The sequence below is a fragment of the Neodiprion pinetum genome, chromosome 2 (genome assembly GCF_021155775.2).
Source record: "Neodiprion pinetum isolate iyNeoPine1 chromosome 2, iyNeoPine1.2, whole genome shotgun sequence".
Lineage (NCBI taxonomy): Eukaryota > Metazoa > Arthropoda > Insecta > Hymenoptera > Diprionidae > Neodiprion > Neodiprion pinetum.
The window spans coordinates 42,708,212-42,724,904 of NC_060233.1; the positions used below are offsets into that span (position 1 = coordinate 42,708,212).

The 16,693-nt window shown below is 43.2% G+C and overlaps 3 protein-coding genes across 4 annotated transcripts; 1 reads left to right on the forward strand and 2 right to left on the reverse strand.

Annotated features, from left to right (window-relative positions):
* The first annotated feature begins 120 nt into the window (after positions 1 to 120).
* Positions 121 to 2,452, forward strand: TfIIEbeta (transcription factor IIEbeta). Its single transcript, XM_046614859.2, has 4 exons — positions 121 to 313; positions 453 to 717; positions 858 to 1,067; positions 1,148 to 2,452. Exons 1-4 carry the CDS (start codon positions 252 to 254, stop codon positions 1,466 to 1,468), a joined length of 858 nt encoding a protein of 285 aa, XP_046470815.1. The 5' UTR covers positions 121 to 251; the 3' UTR covers positions 1,469 to 2,452.
* On the reverse strand, positions 1,525 to 13,295 carry LOC124213465 (ras-related and estrogen-regulated growth inhibitor). Of its 2 annotated transcripts, XM_046614860.2 has the most exons (6): positions 12,730 to 13,290; positions 10,488 to 10,604; positions 4,763 to 4,819; positions 4,229 to 4,302; positions 3,893 to 4,159; positions 1,525 to 3,463 (listed from the first exon to the last, which is right to left on the reverse strand). In XM_046614860.2, the coding sequence occupies exons 2-6, from the start codon at positions 10,582 to 10,584 to the stop codon at positions 3,308 to 3,310; spliced, it is 651 nt and encodes a 216-aa protein (XP_046470816.1). In that variant the 5' UTR covers positions 10,585 to 10,604; positions 12,730 to 13,290; the 3' UTR covers positions 1,525 to 3,307. The 2 variants fall into 2 exon arrangements, with proteins under 2 accessions (XP_046470816.1, XP_046470817.1); XM_046614861.2 differs by lacking the exon at positions 4,763 to 4,819 and having other exon boundaries at positions 12,730 to 13,295.
* A 1,470-nt stretch (positions 13,296 to 14,765) lies between these two features.
* On the reverse strand, positions 14,766 to 16,463 carry LOC124212328 (uncharacterized). Its single transcript, XM_046612220.1, has 6 exons — positions 16,391 to 16,463; positions 16,178 to 16,294; positions 15,848 to 16,112; positions 15,532 to 15,786; positions 15,248 to 15,455; positions 14,766 to 15,171 (listed from the first exon to the last, which is right to left on the reverse strand). Exons 1-6 carry the CDS (start codon positions 16,461 to 16,463, stop codon positions 14,953 to 14,955), a joined length of 1,137 nt encoding a protein of 378 aa, XP_046468176.1. The 3' UTR covers positions 14,766 to 14,952.
* Positions 16,464 to 16,693: the final 230 nt, after the last annotated feature.

Here is a 16,693-nt window from a genome sequence, read left to right on the forward strand (position 1 = left end):
CCAGCATTCCCCGTGATAAATGCACTCTACATTATCGACTACTTTCGATATCGACATTCGCTTACCAACGAAAATTAGTTCACGAACCTCTTCGCATCAGAGGGCGCTGGTAGGCGAAAAACGTTAGAAACGCACCTGTCAACTGTTTTGAGGGTGTAAACCGCAAAGTGTAAACTATCTAAAAGACAGACTTGTTAAATTCATTTATATCCGTGATAAACTCGTACGGTAGAAGTTTTAAGAATTACGAAATGGATCCAGCGCTGTTAAGGGAGCGAGAGCTCTTCAAAAAGCGAGCTCTCACCACACCAACGTGAGTAAAACAACGCTGCGCGTTTCTAACCTGTAAATTAGTGAGAAACTGTGAATTAACCGCATTGCGAAGAATTGAAAAATATTGGAAGGCTCTGAAGTGCTTGGTTTAAGAAATAACCGCCTCTTAACACTTTCAGTGTAGAGAAAAAAAAGAGAGAACCCGAGAAGGAACCGATCCGTGATGAGCCGCCAAAAAAAAAGAGCAAGCCATTATCCTCCTCTGCCGCGCCAAAGTTGGACATGGTCAACTACAAGACCATGTCTGGCAGTTCGCAGTACAGATTCGGAGTCTTGGCAAAAATAGTTAAGCACATGAAGTCGCGGCATCAGGAGGGCGATGACCATCCTCTCACGCTCGACGAGATTTTAGACGAGACGAATCAGCTCGACGTCGGATCTAAGGTGATCCAAACATTTTGTAGAACTGCTTAAAAATACTTGCGATTATTTCAATCAAAAGATAAATCGTGCTAAAGCCAGAGCTTGCATTAAAATTCAACTATACTACCAGTAATTCTATTTACCATTCTTTATTCGTGCAGGTAAAACAATGGCTGCTGACAGAGTCGTTGATTAACAATCCAAAGATCGAAGTCTCTCCAGATGGAAGATTCTCCTTCAAAGCGATGTACAAAATAAAAGACAAGAAATCGTTACTCAGACTCTTGAAGCAGCAGGATCTTAAGGGACTCGGAGGCATCCTGCTTGAAGACATTCAGGAGAGTTTGCCGCATTGCGACAAAGCTCTGAAGGTAAATCGTCCTCCCTCAGGATATTAATGAGCTATTATTTTGGTGCAAATCGTGTTATTTTTTATCTTACTGATGCGCAGAGTCTCCAGAACGAAATACTCTTCATAACAAGACCTTTGGATAAGAAAAAGATAGTGTTCTACAACGACAAAACGGCCCAATTTATAGTCGACGATGAATTTCAAAAATTGTGGAGGGCTGTTGCAGTCGACGCAATGGACGATCAGAAGATCGATGAATACCTTGAGAAACAGGGAATTAGGTCGATGCAGGATCACGGACCAAAGAAGCCTGCACCCATTAAAAGGAAAAAACCAAACGCAAGGAAAAAGCAGTTCAAAAAACCACGAGACAACGAGCATTTGGCAGATGTTTTGGAAACCTACGACGACAATAAATGAAGCGGAAATTTAAAGACTTTATAGATAGATGGCTTAATCAAGGATTGTAAATATCGTTTGTATAAGAATAAATAAACAATGTGATTTATTATTGTTATCGTCTAAACTAGCTTGTAAGTACAAAATAAATATATATCTATAATATTTTGAACAATAATTAGTCCGCTTCATTTATATTTCAATTGCCATTTCTTTCGTCTCTCTGAATGAATATATTAAAGACCAATAAGCCTCTCGTCTTGCAATATTTAGTTACATCGGAAGTCTTCCTAGTTGTATTCGCGACTACATAGGTATGATGATTGAACCGAAGTATATTGTAGCACAAAGTTTAAAAAATAACAAAGTATCAAACGACGATCGTTGATACTTTTTCCGCCACCATGGAATTCCATAGAAAGTGCATTTCAGACATGAGATTTCGAGGATTTTCGCGCAACTTTGCAATTTGCTTTCTATTTCTCACGGCCAAGTTGTGCGAAATGGAAAAGGCATGATTTGTGATTTGCATTGATATATTATAACTGTTCAAAGTGTGTTCAAAGATTAATCTGTTCTAACGCTTATTAAACAATTTTCTCCTGATATCCACGTTATTCAATGCTTGATCCAATTACATGGGTTCGGATTGTTGTCTTAGCGCGCTGGATCATCGGGATTCAAGTTTCCGCAAGATCTTATTTGGTAGTGGCAATTAAAATACTCCAAAAGCGTAGTATTTGAGTACAATACGAATGATAGTAAAATTAACGACGGTAATTACATCGATCTTAAAGGCACTAGGTCAAGTCTTCGGCACCTTAGGGTATAATAATTTAACTTACGATTTACACAAATTATACAACCTTCAACCGGATTATTTTACAGCATTAATATAAATTGTAATAGTTGAAATATAACGACGAAAGCGTTTCAGCTCCACGGACATACAGGGTATCCCGTCGTAAATCATGCGTTAGAATATCTCTAATTGTAAAACTAGAGTTGCTGTTGAAAAATTTTTCAGAAAATAATTGTATGGTTCCTAGAGGAACGCAAACTGGTGATATCAGTTCAGTCGTAAGTATCACTGCTTCCGGGATACTGACACGAACTTGATTTTCTTAAATGGCAACCGATTTTTATTCGGCTACAAGAAAATTTACCCTACATCAAGACAGATTCAAACGTATAGAGTACGTGGTATAAGTGGCCAGCCTTTACGCTTGGCACATCATCGCTGCGCAAAATAAAAAATTGCCATTTTGAGATATTTTAAGACGTGATTCACGATGGGACACCCTTTTAAATGACTTTCCTGATGGAAATTACTTTACACTTCAAGGTTTATTACTACGGTTAACATCGGACTAAAATTAATATTACAAATAGTTTAAAAGAAACTTTCTGATTTATTTTAAACGTTCCCAGTTATGAAATTATGTTATTACAAGAAAAATTCAGGGCAAAATATTTCTCAGAACCCGACACGTTCGCTAGTGTTTATTTTCCAGTTGCCACAAGGAATTATTGTATCGAAGAATATACCGACTCGCTATAGTTTCTTCCGAACAATAACGTTCCTGAACTAATTAATTTTTCTTCTTCAATTCCGATAACCGAGAAAAGAGTTTCCAAAGGATATCGCAGGAATTTTTTCAACACTCTCGGATCCTTCTACCAAATTTCAGCTGACAAATTCCCACCAGGAATGACTCAATTTCCACTCCGCCGTTCGTTTCCAAAGCCTCAACGACGACGTAGCTTTCCCGTTTCCGCGGCTGGCTCGGAGCGTCCCGGTTCCACGATCCTCGCAAGCCCCGTACATCCCGACGGGGCGAATCCTCGAGATCGATATCGCTAGTCCTTAGGTAGCGCGGAGTCGCTTTTTCCTCGGGAATAAGCTCGGGCAGCTTTGCTCCCTAGCATCCGGTCGAGGAGAGATTGTTTGTTTCGTCTCCTGGCAGCCAAGACTTCGCGGCAAAGTTCGTGAAACGCCTCAGCGACTTGGACAACCTGTCGGAACGGGCACGAAAAGAGGTACGAAAATAATCGGGGATTAAAAATACGGGCTATTCGTAAAACAATTTCACCGCGCCAAGGACCGCGATGCAGCAGCCAGCCAATCCCACGTGTATAATAATAATAATTCCCAGATATAGGTACCAGGGTGGTTTCTTTTTTAACTTTTTTTTTTTTTTAAACGAACAATGATTAACTGAACCGCGATACGTTGAAAAGTAAACTAACAAGTCCGTACAGCGTGCACGTAAAAATAAATAAAAAATAATACAATAATTGGCAGCGACCTCTGAATACTTTCCTACTTCCTCCAGGTTTTAGGAAAATTTTTTTCAGTATTTGTGACAAATTTTTCGACCGGTACCTTGACAAAAAAAAATAAAATTAAAAGTCAACAGGTATCCAAAAGAAAATATCGAATACCTGCTCCGCGGCTGTGACCTCGCTGAACCAGCACTCGAAATCTTTGGCCAAAATTTCACCCTCCTCGGCGCTGACCTGCCGCAGGTGAACCATGTCGGCCTTGTTGCCGACCATCGCGAGCGGTATTGCAGCCTCCGGATCGGCGACGGCGAGGGCTTCTTTCGCCCTTCTAACGAAGTTGAACGACCCCCTGTCCGTTATCGAATAGACCAAAAGGAGGCCGTCGGCCCACTGCAGCGTCTCCATGGTCGGCAGCTCGTTTTCGGTCTGTAAATACATGCCACTTGAAGCCGCGACGTGTTCTCATTGCGCGGCCGCTTAAGCGGTTCCCCTTACCTTTGGACAAGAGTCTAGGATTTCAAAGAGTATCGGCTCTCCATCGACCAGCACTTCGTGTTTGTACCGGTTTTCTGAAACGGAACAGGATTTTTAAGCATTTTTAAGCACGCGACGTGGCAAAGAAACGCGGGGACGATAGAAAGAAATTACAAGTTGAGCTTTCCGGGCGTTTACCTTTCAGCGGGAGAATTAGAAACGTTTACGAAGACATTAATATTACAATTGGCACGGGAGCGCGGAAGCGTGCGAAAACGAGTTCGGCGATGGGGCGTGAAAAGTGGACGGGAAATGAGGCAAAAGTTTTATAATTAACGAGTCTGGTGTAACGGGAAACAAGTAGCGTTTCGCTCCAGTGTCAAATTCGTCTATGATATATTTAGCTCGGACGTAGAGCGAGGAATGCGTGGCGGAGAGTCACGGGGGATCGGCCAGAGGCCACGCAGTTGGTGCCCATTTTTCAACTCGCTCTAGGCCTAATTTCGGGCACCGGCCTCCCATTATTCTCAAGGTGGTTAATCCCGCGAACCTTACCTGACTGGTGGTCGTACTCGCCGATGTATCTTCGCGTGAGGAACCTCACGGTTAGGGCTGAAAGAAGAAGAAAAGGCCACATAAGAAGGGGAATCGAACGTGGCTGATTTATTCGCCCACTCTACGACGATGTCAGAATTTTCATGCGAAATAGTTGCCTCCCCAGGATATTAAAATAACTCGGAACTAGCTTACAATACAGACAAGGTCATCACTTATCCGAGACTTGACGAGCTGTGCGATTAAGTTTCGCTGTGCGGAAGGTAAGAAATTATTCCTAAAGCTAATCTAGAAAATACAACGTTTCTCTGATCGTTAGGCAAACGCGACCGATGTCCGCTGGTTTCTAGATTCTATCGTATATCGTGAATGAAAACTGTTCGATTTGGAATATATCGGAATGTCGAACAAAGAGCGCGCGTCTGGCCAACTTGGCGTAGGAATACCTACCGTACCAAAGTATGTATGCGGAAACGCAACGGAGGATAATTTCACGCGTGGAATGCGTTCTAGGATATCGTTAAATCGGAGCTGACAAAAACAAACCGACGGATGTTTTCGCAATTTAATGACTCTAAGATGGACTGGACCAAGTTGGATTCGCATAGCGCTAACAATAAGGAAAGCTGCACGGATTAACGAGCCTTTTCGATTTACGTGAGACCTTGGCGTACCGGAATGCTGAGATCCGCGGCTGATGAGCCGACCTTTTTATCGCGCTGATTTAACGGTTGCATCCGGCTGGACCCGTTGACCATACAACTTTTCATCTTTACGTAATAGTCGGTATATGTTCATCGCTCAATATTGCCGAAAAGGAAAAATAAGAATTCTTTGTACTGGTGATGTTTCGTTGCATTTTTTATTTATCGCGAAATTAAAAGATTCGAACATTGAAGCTGAGTTTATACGTGTAAAACGTAAAGACTTCCAGGCATCGTTGTAACTTTACATTAATGATATAAAAGAACTGTCCCGCAGCTACGTTAACTTACCCATATCTATATCGCATCGTCTAAACTCAAAGTAAGAAAAAAAACCTGTGCATTTAATCCGTCGTAAATGCGTACATCGGTTTTGACCGCGAGGATTTATTTTTTAACGCACGGGTCGTTATTTTCGAGTCTTTAAAAAACATAGACAGTATATATAACCTTTCGTCGTATAATGATATTTTTAAACCTCTTTCAGCGCTATTTCAATCGCGGCAAATATATATAGATATATATGCAATACGTGTAATGTATGATATATAATATATTGTGTATAATAAATATTTGCCTACGCGAGGAAATCCTCGCACAGTTTGTTCCATTTTGGTTTATTCTACTTTTTTTTTTTTGCAATTTAATACTTTTTTCATTCAAACTTACATTAATCACGTACAATTGACAACATAATTTTTCGCGTCAAGTTCCGGGGTGTAACCGGGAGCTCTGTGGGTGAGAAAGGTGCATGCCTGAATAAATCGCTGGTGATCTTGTCGAATATTAAGATTAGCTGCAAATCGATTTTCGACATAATCTTCCATCGCACGATTGCCGATGATTCGCATACGAAACGTACGTCAAACTAAGACAGTTTTAGACGAGAAATTGGAGAACGTTGAAAGACAGCACCGCTTTGAAAAGAATAAAACCGATCAAAAATTCAAACAAAACCATCTCGGTTCGTTCAACAAAAGTCTCTTTTCCGAACGTCTGCAAACCATAACAGTTAAAATTACACGCAACTTTTGAAGTTAGAAACTTACGACGGGCGAACCGTCTCCTTGAAAATGGTCTCATACTGTTAATATTCATAAAACTGTAGGCATTTATAAACTTAGCCGAGTTTCCGAAGGCTGAACCATCACTCGTATTGTTGATAATACGATCTTCTTGTTAGTCTGAAAAAAACAATCTAGCTACCACGTAGAAACACGGTAAGATTAGGACCCTCTTCCTCACCCTTCACCTGTTGCAAAGATCTAAAGAAAGGGTCGACTCCGAGCTTAACGGCAAATTTCGGCAGGTTGTTCTGTAATTATTTTTCAATGCAAAAAAAGAATCTTCATGTTCAAACCTTAAGCAGATACAAGTACAATATTTTATAGAATTTTCATTGAAAAATTTTGAAAATTGGTTTGTCGGAGAAACAAGTATCGAAGAAACTAAACATTTTCCGTTCCTAGGTGTAATGTACAGCTGGTCATTACTGAATTAAAATTTTATAAAACATTGTTCAAATGTCGTTCTTTTACATGCTTAAGATTTGAATAAAACAGTTCTTTCGTTATGTTTAAAATAAAACATTAGAGAATATGCCTTGTTTCTTTCTCTTTGCCCTTCAAACCCCTGCACGTAAACCCTCGAGGAAACCCCGATTGCGCGTCGGGGCGGCGAATCAAGTTGAAAGTTGCACATATAGCGCAGACCGAGGTTCAAGTCGAAAGCCATGCAGCAGCCTGGTGACCCGCTTCGATGTAGACCGCACTATTTTTACCTCGGACCTGTCCACGCCGCCGCAAAACCTTGTGTGAGAAATCCGTTTACATGTCGGCCCCCGGGTACCTGCAACTAACGCCGTTCCCTCTGCAGCCGCGATGTTTGTTGTCTTTGTAATGTTTTCGAATTCCTCGTTTGTAGTGGTTTATACTTCTCATCGTTCCTTCCCGCCGTTTCGACACGCCGCGTATAGATGAAATCGGGATTTGTATGGGTGATTCCTGGGGTGTAAATCTTTTTTACACTTGGTGATATTACCATTGCAATGTTGTATACGGTAGGCGGAATTCTATAACTAAACAACAGTCAAGGCTCTCACCTTGTTCTTAGTCGAACGGATTTACACGATCCGTTTTAATTTCGAGGTATCCGTGAAAAGATATGAGATTACAAATTTTTCCTCATTTTCGTAACGGTGCAATTTAATTCCGTCGGTAAAATCAACCGACACTTTCAATCACTCGCAATTACTTTACGTGAATCATTACACGGATAACTCTATATTGGTTATTCGGAGGACGGATATTATTAGAATGTAGGCCTGATACCGTAGACCGAAAACACTCGAAAAGAAAAATGTGTTTACGTCGTTCTGTACGCTCGATAAATTTCTTATTAATGAACAACTTAGCAAACGGCAAGACCGGATTCTCGAGTGCTTTATCAAGCGCTCCTGTTGCGTGTTGAAAGAATTTTTATATGCGCCGTTCAGCGACGTTGAACACAAGTTTTACTTCTTACGAAAATTCGTGTGAGATAAATTGGAAACTTCTATAAATACCACCTTTCATCACATATTTATCAGACCTGCAGGAGTAACAACTGTTTGCTTAGCGGACGCACATGTACGCCGATCAGTTATTTCAAGTCCGTACGAAGCGTGAAAGCAAAAAATAGCCGTTTCGCAGGCCTTAATTCGAGGGGGGTGAATATTTTCCGAAAAAATTTTGGAGCGAAATTATCGAACATTTGGGCCTTATCAAAATTATTTGTCACAGTTGTAATCATTTCAAGTTTTCCGGCATTCGTCACAAGGTTCCAAGTTGATCCGGAGAAGAGCTCGTTTCGACTGCCAGGCTTTATACTCTTCGGAACATTAGACGGGATCGAAAATTTCAAAGAGATTTACGTTCTCGAAGCACTGATCTATTCGACTCCGGCAGCTTCGTTGTATATCGCGCTCGCATGGTTTGAAAAAGAGGAAAACGAATCGCACTCGAAGATACAATGAAGCAGCCAGCCTACTCACTCGGTTATTTCGGATTCGCGTGATAAACGTGTAATGTCGCAGTGTCGAAAAGTCACCTGGCCGTCAATCTTCGCACGTTGAGATAAATTTACGTGTTTCGTGCAATCGAGATTTTTCGCTTGATTTTCGTCGGCTTGTTTGTCCGTTTTTATATATTCGAAATAATTTGTAACACTCTGTCGTGATAGATCCTGAAATAAACTCGCAAAGGGGAAAGAGAAGAAATATGACGGTAATAACAATATTGCTATGATCAGTGATAATGATACTGAAACGTATGTTACACACGTACATCTATACTCTTGTGCCACTTAGTCTGCTGTAAACATACGGCTATGTGTGTTAGCCCAGTCTATTTGCGACTGCTGGTGGCTGGAAGAAATAGAAACTGAACAACACCGAATTTATAGATTCATAGTGTTTACAGGGTGCGAGATCGTGGGCGCGAGCACCTGTCCGAGGTTTATCTTATTTATAGACGGAAATCCTCGGGATGGATCAAGTGATATCAATCCAAAAAAAAATATCACAAATGCCTGTATAAGTCGGTAGAAACTAATTGTAAGTGAGAAATGCGGTCACACGCCATTTCGAAACTGTGAAAATGAATATTGTTACAATTGCGAAGAGGTGATAAAAAAAAAAAACGTCGTAGAAAAAAAGAACACGCAAATCAAATATATTTATACACACGTTCATACGTATCTCGTGATCCGAAACGACTCACACGCTACAGATACAGGCGTTCGTTCACAGCTGTTGAATCATCTTTACGGATCAAAGGATCTAATGGACTTGATCCAAACGTGCATACCTATGTATATACCATGCCACGCGTGGATCGGATCCACAGGGATCCGCCAACGCTCGGCTGGGTGAGTCGCTTGCATGTAACCGTCGCAAAGTAAACTAATAATAATATGCGTACCGTATTAACCTTGCGGATTTGAAATTTAACGACTACTTCTCAAAATGAGTCACACGGCTACCTTGTAGCCGATGACATCGTATCGAATTGCCCAATTCTTCAGGGTAATCGTCCCTCACATTTCCTCCTTTCCAACCCGCGAGTCGTTGCCCTCGAAGTTGTTTACTTTTGGTAGTTCAGACTTTTGAAAGCCTGAAGAAAAATAATTGGAAATAATTCAGACACATCTTGAGGAAAAAAAAAGAAGTAAAACCGTTTTATCGCGATTACATTAACGGACATTGATTTTTTATTCAAGACCGCGATATCTAGGTCCCATCAATGTCGTCGCTCGTGTTTATTAACCAATTGAGTTTTCAATTTTACGACCAGTCGTTTCGTCATACGAATCCGCCGGTTAAAATCCTCTTCGAGAGGCCATCGTAACGCCCGTCGTAATTTCGTACTCTATTTTCTACAATATTCGCAGCGTCGAGTGAAAGTTTTCACGTAAAAAACAGTCGCGTTCACTCTCTTTTTCATTTGAGAACGTGAGAACGACGGCTTCCCCTAGTCCGCCAGACGGAGTCTCTCGTTTTCTCAATACTTCGCGATATCGGTACTCGAACGATCGATCGCTTGCGGTGATCCAGCCCTTGTACTTTGATACGCGAAGGATGAACGAGAAGTGTGCGAAAAGAAGCGCGGAAGTCCTCGCAGCGATCAGCTTCTCTTTCTAAGTCGTAAAACGCGCATACTCCGTCTAATCGCCCGAGCCGACTCGCCTTGGCTCGAGTCACGGATTACTACACCTACGATAGTACAATTAGACAAATACGTGAGAGGATGGGATGTATGTCGGTACGAATAGGCGTGCGTGTACCGCTAAATTATACCTATGTAAACCTAGAGGAAGTTGGCGTTGCACCCGCCGAGCGGATGGCTGTCCGATTTTCTGATCACCTTCCCGGACGAATCCGCCTCGCGCGTGTGTCGTAGAGACGAATTGCAGCTTCACCCTGCACTCAAGGTATACCAGGCGAATTCTATTTTCACTCGTAACTCTTAATTCTCGGCACTCACCGCTCTTGCCAACTCCTGGAGCACCGATCACAGCAACCTTCACTTCGCAGAGGGAGCTTTTCTTCCTCCGTATGCCACGGATTGCGTTCGACGTCATGGCGCGGGGGGCATTTGACTCTGAAACATGTGTTAGCGCCGCTTTACTCATCGCCCTCGGGTTACGTAAACATCGTGCATGCCAAAATCTGGGATTCGGAAAATCATTTTCGCGGATAGAAATTAATGCGAAAAGACAAACTGACGCGCGGCCAAGACAAACTTGTTATGTTTGCCGACTCGCGATCGGCCCGCTCGTAAAGATGATTCTTTGTTACCGCCGGAACGATATTTGCATTTCCTCATATTATCCGCCTTTGCGTTTTCTTCGCACATATTTTCGCGCTGCTTTGGCCCCGGACCCGATCTGGCGGATGCAAGTTGCTGTTTTTCGATATTCGCTCTGCTCTATCCTCGAGACTTCGCCAATGGCGTGAAAAATAATCGTCGAGTCGCCGTTGAGTGATGCGCGTCGTATTTTCGAGCCAATGTTGAATACCGCATGCATGAAAACGTCGTAAGATTCCGTGACGGACAGCCTACGAGCCTCGCAAAGCGTGTCCCAACTGCTCCTCGTGAATGAGACATCAGCCGGCCGTCTCGACTGCACTCGGAAGAATTTTCCGCTCTCTAATAAGAGGTGTTCTATTTCAAGGCAGAGCTAGGAGATAAAACAACTGGACCTAAAGTGCACGAGGAAAGAATCTGACCGTCGCGTCGTTAAGTGCGGCCCGCGTCGTTTCATAAGACGAAAACTGTCGCTCGTGGTTTTCTAACATCTAGCATACGATCACGGCTGCGAGAAGATTCGACGTAACTTTCTAGTCGACCCCTGCCAACGAGATAACTTAATAACGAATATTCATGGCTTGGTTTACGACATAAATGGAAGAATTGCGTCACTTTCCGCAGACTGGAAGAAAGTTTTGAGATATTACATATCGATGTTGCGGCTGCACGCACGGCCGTTGAACTCAATCTCGCGGACATCTGAAACCTCAAAGCAACTCTTTTTCTCACTAGAATATTTCCGTCACCCAATATCCCAGCCCATTTCCTGTCCACTCGAACCCTGCACTTCCCGCTCACTCTCGGCTGATCCGTGGAATTACCGGCTACGCGGCCGAGACTAGGCGAAAGAAAAATATATACCCTTAATTCAAGGTAAGTATAAACTCGGCGAAGATTACGCCGCCGAAAAAGCAACGCGAGACGTGACGTGACGGTGATTGTCGCAATAATAGAACGACGTTCGCACACGTGAGTTGGGGAATTTGAAAAATCTGGTCTGGCAGCTCATACCTCTGCTATTATTACACAACGGTTTGTGAATCTGTCAGTTTTTAGAAGCTGCGCTCAATGCTGATCTTACCCTAAACATTCGCTAATCTACTTCAACTGAAATAACGTCGATCGTTCCCCGGCTGGGCAGGTTTCCTATTCTACTACCAACGACACAGATTACTAACCGGCTTTTATGCTCAGGCGGAAGCGAGTGTATAATTTATCTTTTCTTCCGATTTCACGTAACGAAAGAAATAAGATTGTACAGCTCGTGGGATGAAGGAATGTAAAAAGTTTTTCACGTTGAGAGTTGGACGGTTCTTTTGTCCCATGGTCATGATTTTTTACTAAGCTATGCTGCAAATTTTGCTCACTACGGACAAATAGTTGACTGGAATTAAATTCATTTGGAATCAATTTTACAATCGAGGAATTGTTTCAATACAACTGGTGAAAATAGATGTTCAATGACGATGAGAAATATCAGATATTGGTACCGGAAATCACCAGGAAAGGACCAGAGCACATTATCAATTCAGCAGAAATTGGTAAACTCTGCACCATCAAGAATTATAATCCAATGTTAGAAATTTACGGAAATAATTAATGACCACGTAGCGTACGAAGGTGAATATAATTACATTTATTCACTTGATGCGATATAAACTACTTTGACATTGAGTAAGAAGGTTTAGCCAAAACCTCAGCGTCTCAAATCGGATGATAAATTGTTTTCTCTTCATTTTTATACTATATCATTACAGTGACTCTCCGTTTCGGCCATTGACGTTTCCATTAGCTGCGGGCTATCCGGGTTACATACGTTCACTTGAGAGAAAACAATCTTAATTGATAACTCCTGAACCGGTAACTTTGTATCTTATACGTATAACGATCGGTCTTCTCGTAACGTATTACCCACCTTCCGCGTTTGTTCGACGATATTTTGCCTAACTGGCGTACGTCGACCGCTTCACTTGGCGAAATGTTTTATTCGGAATCACAGTCAGGTGTTAGTTTTTCGTTTTCACCGGGTAAAAAACAACGTTTACATTCGAAAATTTGTCCGGACAAACGGTCGGTCAAATAATTTGTTCCGATATCTGGAACGGAACAACTCATCACAAGTGGAAGCAGAGAATCCTGGCTTACGTCCGGAGAGATTATGCTCAGGAAGTAACCGTCACGTGGGTATGAGGTAAAATACGCGACCAAAACTTCTCGGTCACGTGTCTTCTGTCAGGACGAAGCGGGCCGATCCGGCGATCGTCCAACGCGCTTCTTGGTCAACGCTCGACTAACTCTGGCTCATTCTTCTTCTTCTTCTTCCGCTGCTGCAAGCTGCGAGTGAAATCTTTTTTTACCCTGAAGCCTATTACACACGATACCGTTTCCCGTACGCACTACGCCGCTCGCGGAATCAACATGACAGGAATTACAGGCTCAACCGAACGAACCCTGTATACACGATCCACGCGCGCTCCACAAGTGGAGGAATTATTTGTTTAAACCACAAACGCAGCGTGGAAATAGCTACGATAACACTGCACGCACAGGCGGTCGGGTTTAATTGCAGCGATCGTTTGCGGGGGAATAATTGGGCGCTTCGAACGGTAAAAGAATTATACAGTTAGCAGACCAACTTGTATCACCTCGAGAGTTAACTGCACGAATGCGCATTGGCACCAGACGATTAGTTGTCGAACGGCGGGTGGTGTTTGCATTTTTTAAAGACATCACTCTCTCACATATCAGGGAATTGACGGACTCCCAGTGCGAGTAATTAACATTCATTTTCCTCTAAAGATGCGACAGCAACGTAATCGCGGAGGCGTCATACGCGAAACGTCGAATTTTTTGCTAGTAGTAGGTGTACGAGGACTTTTTCTAAAATCCGCTAATTCCTGTCAGTTAATTTCACCCAAGAATTATAGCACTGAAAGCTGAGATTGTCAGTAACTGTCTTACCAGATGCGGGTTGGCGCAAGCAAGACGAGTTGTTATTTTCAACCACATCAGCTAGGGAACCCGCGTTGCGGCAACCTGCCTGGCTCCGTCTTTGCCGACGCCGTGTTTCTTCCCAGATGTTCCTGGACAGCCGGTAAAGAGCCAGTCGAATGTTCGAGTTAGGTACGGCTTTACCCGATCTGCAACCACATCGACGACATGGATTAACCTGGGCGAGTTACCTTTGGCGATTGATCGACCGATGATTTGCGTCTCAAATTGATAAGGTCACTCCGATTCGTTTAATTTACGAGGCTTTCAAGGTCCGTGGCCGAACGGTTCACCCTCGTATTTTCTCTCTTTTATCTTCTTATCCTTATTATTCCTCACCCTTGAAGAACACTCCGACTTTTGTATCAACTTACTGGTGAGTATCGGTGCGAGTTCCTCTTGGTCTTCCAGCACCGTTTCACTCCTTAAAATGGTCAAGTCCAGCTGACGCACGAACTTTTCTTTTTCAACAGATTCGCTTCTGAATGAAGCTTCTTCGGCGACAGAGGTCAAGGACTCGGCCTGGGCGTCATCTTCGAAAAAGCAATCCTCCTTTTTGGCGGCACTGCGTCTTCGACAATGTCCGATCTGCTCGAGATTCAAAGGTATTTGTGACACTGATAGCTATGCACGTTTAGTCTTCACATACCTCATCAAAACTGCGTTTCATGTCTTTCAACAAGCTTTCGATGTTCTGCAGAACGTAATCATTCCCAACACTGTTCGCGCGCATTTTCTTGTTCACCTCAGGCCTCATCATTCGTATGGATTTCTCGAGTTTTCTTATCTGACCTCCGAGTTGACCCAAGACTTCCTCGTTCTGTGTAATTTGAGTTTCGTCCAGGTCTGGAAATAATTATTTTACTACTTTTACGCACGTTTCTGGAAGGGTTGGTTGACCTCAAAAAAAAAAAAAAACATTTATTGACCATCTACCGCTTTCTTCTTGCCTTTCGCTCTCTCGTTTATCCTCACCGCATCCTTGATACGACTGACGAAATTCCCTTCAGCGGGCGGAAGTGACACTCGTGCTCTGCATTCCTCGTCATTATCGTCCAACTCTTCGCAAATGGCTGAGGCTCTGTAGTTGACCCAAAGAAATAGGTTAGTTGTTGCATTTGGTACTCACCAGTCACAAGGTTTGCTGTCATAATGATTGCCTCGACCTTCTATTCGATATCCTGGACCTTGCATCGTCCTCCCAATCCTCCACCGTATCCTTACAGTCCTGAACATTTGTCGAGACGTTCTCGTGACCCATTCGATGCCTCTGCAGATCACACGCGTCAAACTCTCGCTCTGGGTATCCCAAAGTCATTGTGCCGAATCCAGCTTTCGATTCGCCGTCGCAGTTCCACTTGGAGTCCTTCGGTAGGAACGGAAAATCAGCGAAACGAGTAACGAACCTCTATTCCGGAAACTCCTTCCGGAAGTCACGTTACCAATTCACCGAGCCCGAAGATATCGCAGTCTCTTGTGGGGCCCTCGTTCTCCGGGTAAAGCGTATTCTCGGGTCTTGACCAGCCGCTCGGAATGCCTCGTTGCTTGTTCACCGTCTGCGGGCACTGCTCTTCCTCCATTGTGTCGACGCTTTCCTGCTTGAACTGCGGTTCCATCTGCACTATATCCGATGGTCCGGTCTTTACGCCACTGGAATAAATGATGGTCATATTAATGCTGGTTATGGTCGCTCGACGTTAAGCGAAACGTCGCATACTTCACGCACCTTATCACAAACGATGTGGAATATTGAGGACCGTGAGTAGCGTAGGCGGATGAAGGATCTGCCTTCCTGTCTCCAGGGTGATAAAACCCGTTCGATGTTCTGTCCGCGTTAATTTTCAATGGAGGTGGGAATGTCGATTCGATCTCTGCCTCTTTTAGGACTGTTCTCGTTACCGGTTGAAGTTGATGACGTTGTGTGGACTGACCTAATGGCTGGCTGTTTTTTTCATGCCGATGCCTTCTCCTGTCATGCCCTCTGGAAAAAATCAGGTTGATCAAAATCGACGTTGAAATGCGTGTTTTTAAATTGGACGAACCTAGTCTTTTCGTCCTCCGACTTCAGGTCTTGTTTGACTTTACGTCTCCTCCGTGACGCGTGAGCTGAACCGTTATACTGTTCTGCGTGTACGTCTCCGTTCGTGGCGATGGTATGCTGGATTTCGGGAAAGCTGACGAGGCGGTTGGAAGAATAGGAGCTTGGGTAAGCTCCGAAACGTGCCTCATAGCCAAAAGAACCACTCACTGCTGCTTTCAGACAGCTCGCCACGATGTCGATCATGATGTAACATCCTCTTCCGGCATCTGAAAGAAAATCAAGTACGTCTCATTATCAGTTTAAATGGATTCGCGAAAATAAGTTTATTTACAGGAACGAGACCCAGGAACAAAGTAGAGAACAAGGCAGGAGATGATGAAGAATACTATGAAGAATCGCTTGACGCATGCTCCCCAGCTGCAGATTGTTGCCGCTTCTTCAAGGTAGCCTGAAAGGTAGGTGTAACTATCAGAGCACTGGTTCTGTTGGAATGAGCTACTCGGAGCAGCGAGTCATAAACTCGGAATGTCGATAAATTACTTACTTGCGGCATCGGAGGCTTTGATGAACATACATTGCACAATGAATGCGGTGTACAGTAAAACTGGAAATTTCATATCGACGATGTACGCGTCCCAAAGCTGTGCCTTGAATTTGTGTCGGTTGTATATATTTTTTTTTATTGACAGAAATTGCGATTGTTCGATTTAAATGCATCGATATTCGCTCGTCATTCGCCTTCCCATGATCGGAATTTGTTTCTCTTATCGACTTGGCAAGCCTCACACGCCGTGACAATTAATACCTAATCGGTGTAGGATATACCGTGGAAATGAGGAAAATAAGA

Bases quoted from the DNA above. Each gene is read 5' to 3' on its own strand.
- LOC124212328 (XM_046612220.1), bottom strand. From the start codon at position 16,463: ATGAAATTTCCAGTTTTACTGTACACCGCATTCATTGTGCAATGTATG. The intron at 16,295-16,390 runs GTAAGTAATTTA...CCTACCTTTCAG, and splicing joins CAAAGCCTCCGATGCCGCAA to GCTACCTTGAAGAAGCGGCA. The intron at 15,456-15,531 runs GTGCGTGAAGTA...CATTTATTCCAG, and splicing joins TCCACATCGTTTGTGATAAG to TGGCGTAAAGACCGGACCAT.
- TfIIEbeta (XM_046614859.2), top strand. From the start codon at position 252: ATGGATCCAGCGCTGTTAAGGGAGCGAGAGCTCTTCAAAAAGCGAGCT. The intron at 314-452 runs GTGAGTAAAACA...TAACACTTTCAG, and splicing joins CGAGCTCTCACCACACCAAC to TGTAGAGAAAAAAAAGAGAG. The intron at 718-857 runs GTGATCCAAACA...TTATTCGTGCAG, and splicing joins AGCTCGACGTCGGATCTAAG to GTAAAACAATGGCTGCTGAC.
- LOC124213465 (XM_046614860.2), bottom strand. From the start codon at position 10,584: ATGACGTCGAACGCAATCCGTGGCATACGGAGGAAGAAAAGCTCCCTC. The intron at 4,820-10,487 runs GTGAGTGCCGAG...TTCTTCTTTCAG, and splicing joins TCCAGGAGTTGGCAAGAGCG to CCCTAACCGTGAGGTTCCTC. The intron at 4,160-4,228 runs GTAAGGGGAACC...ATGTATTTACAG, and splicing joins TCCTAGACTCTTGTCCAAAG to ACCGAAAACGAGCTGCCGAC.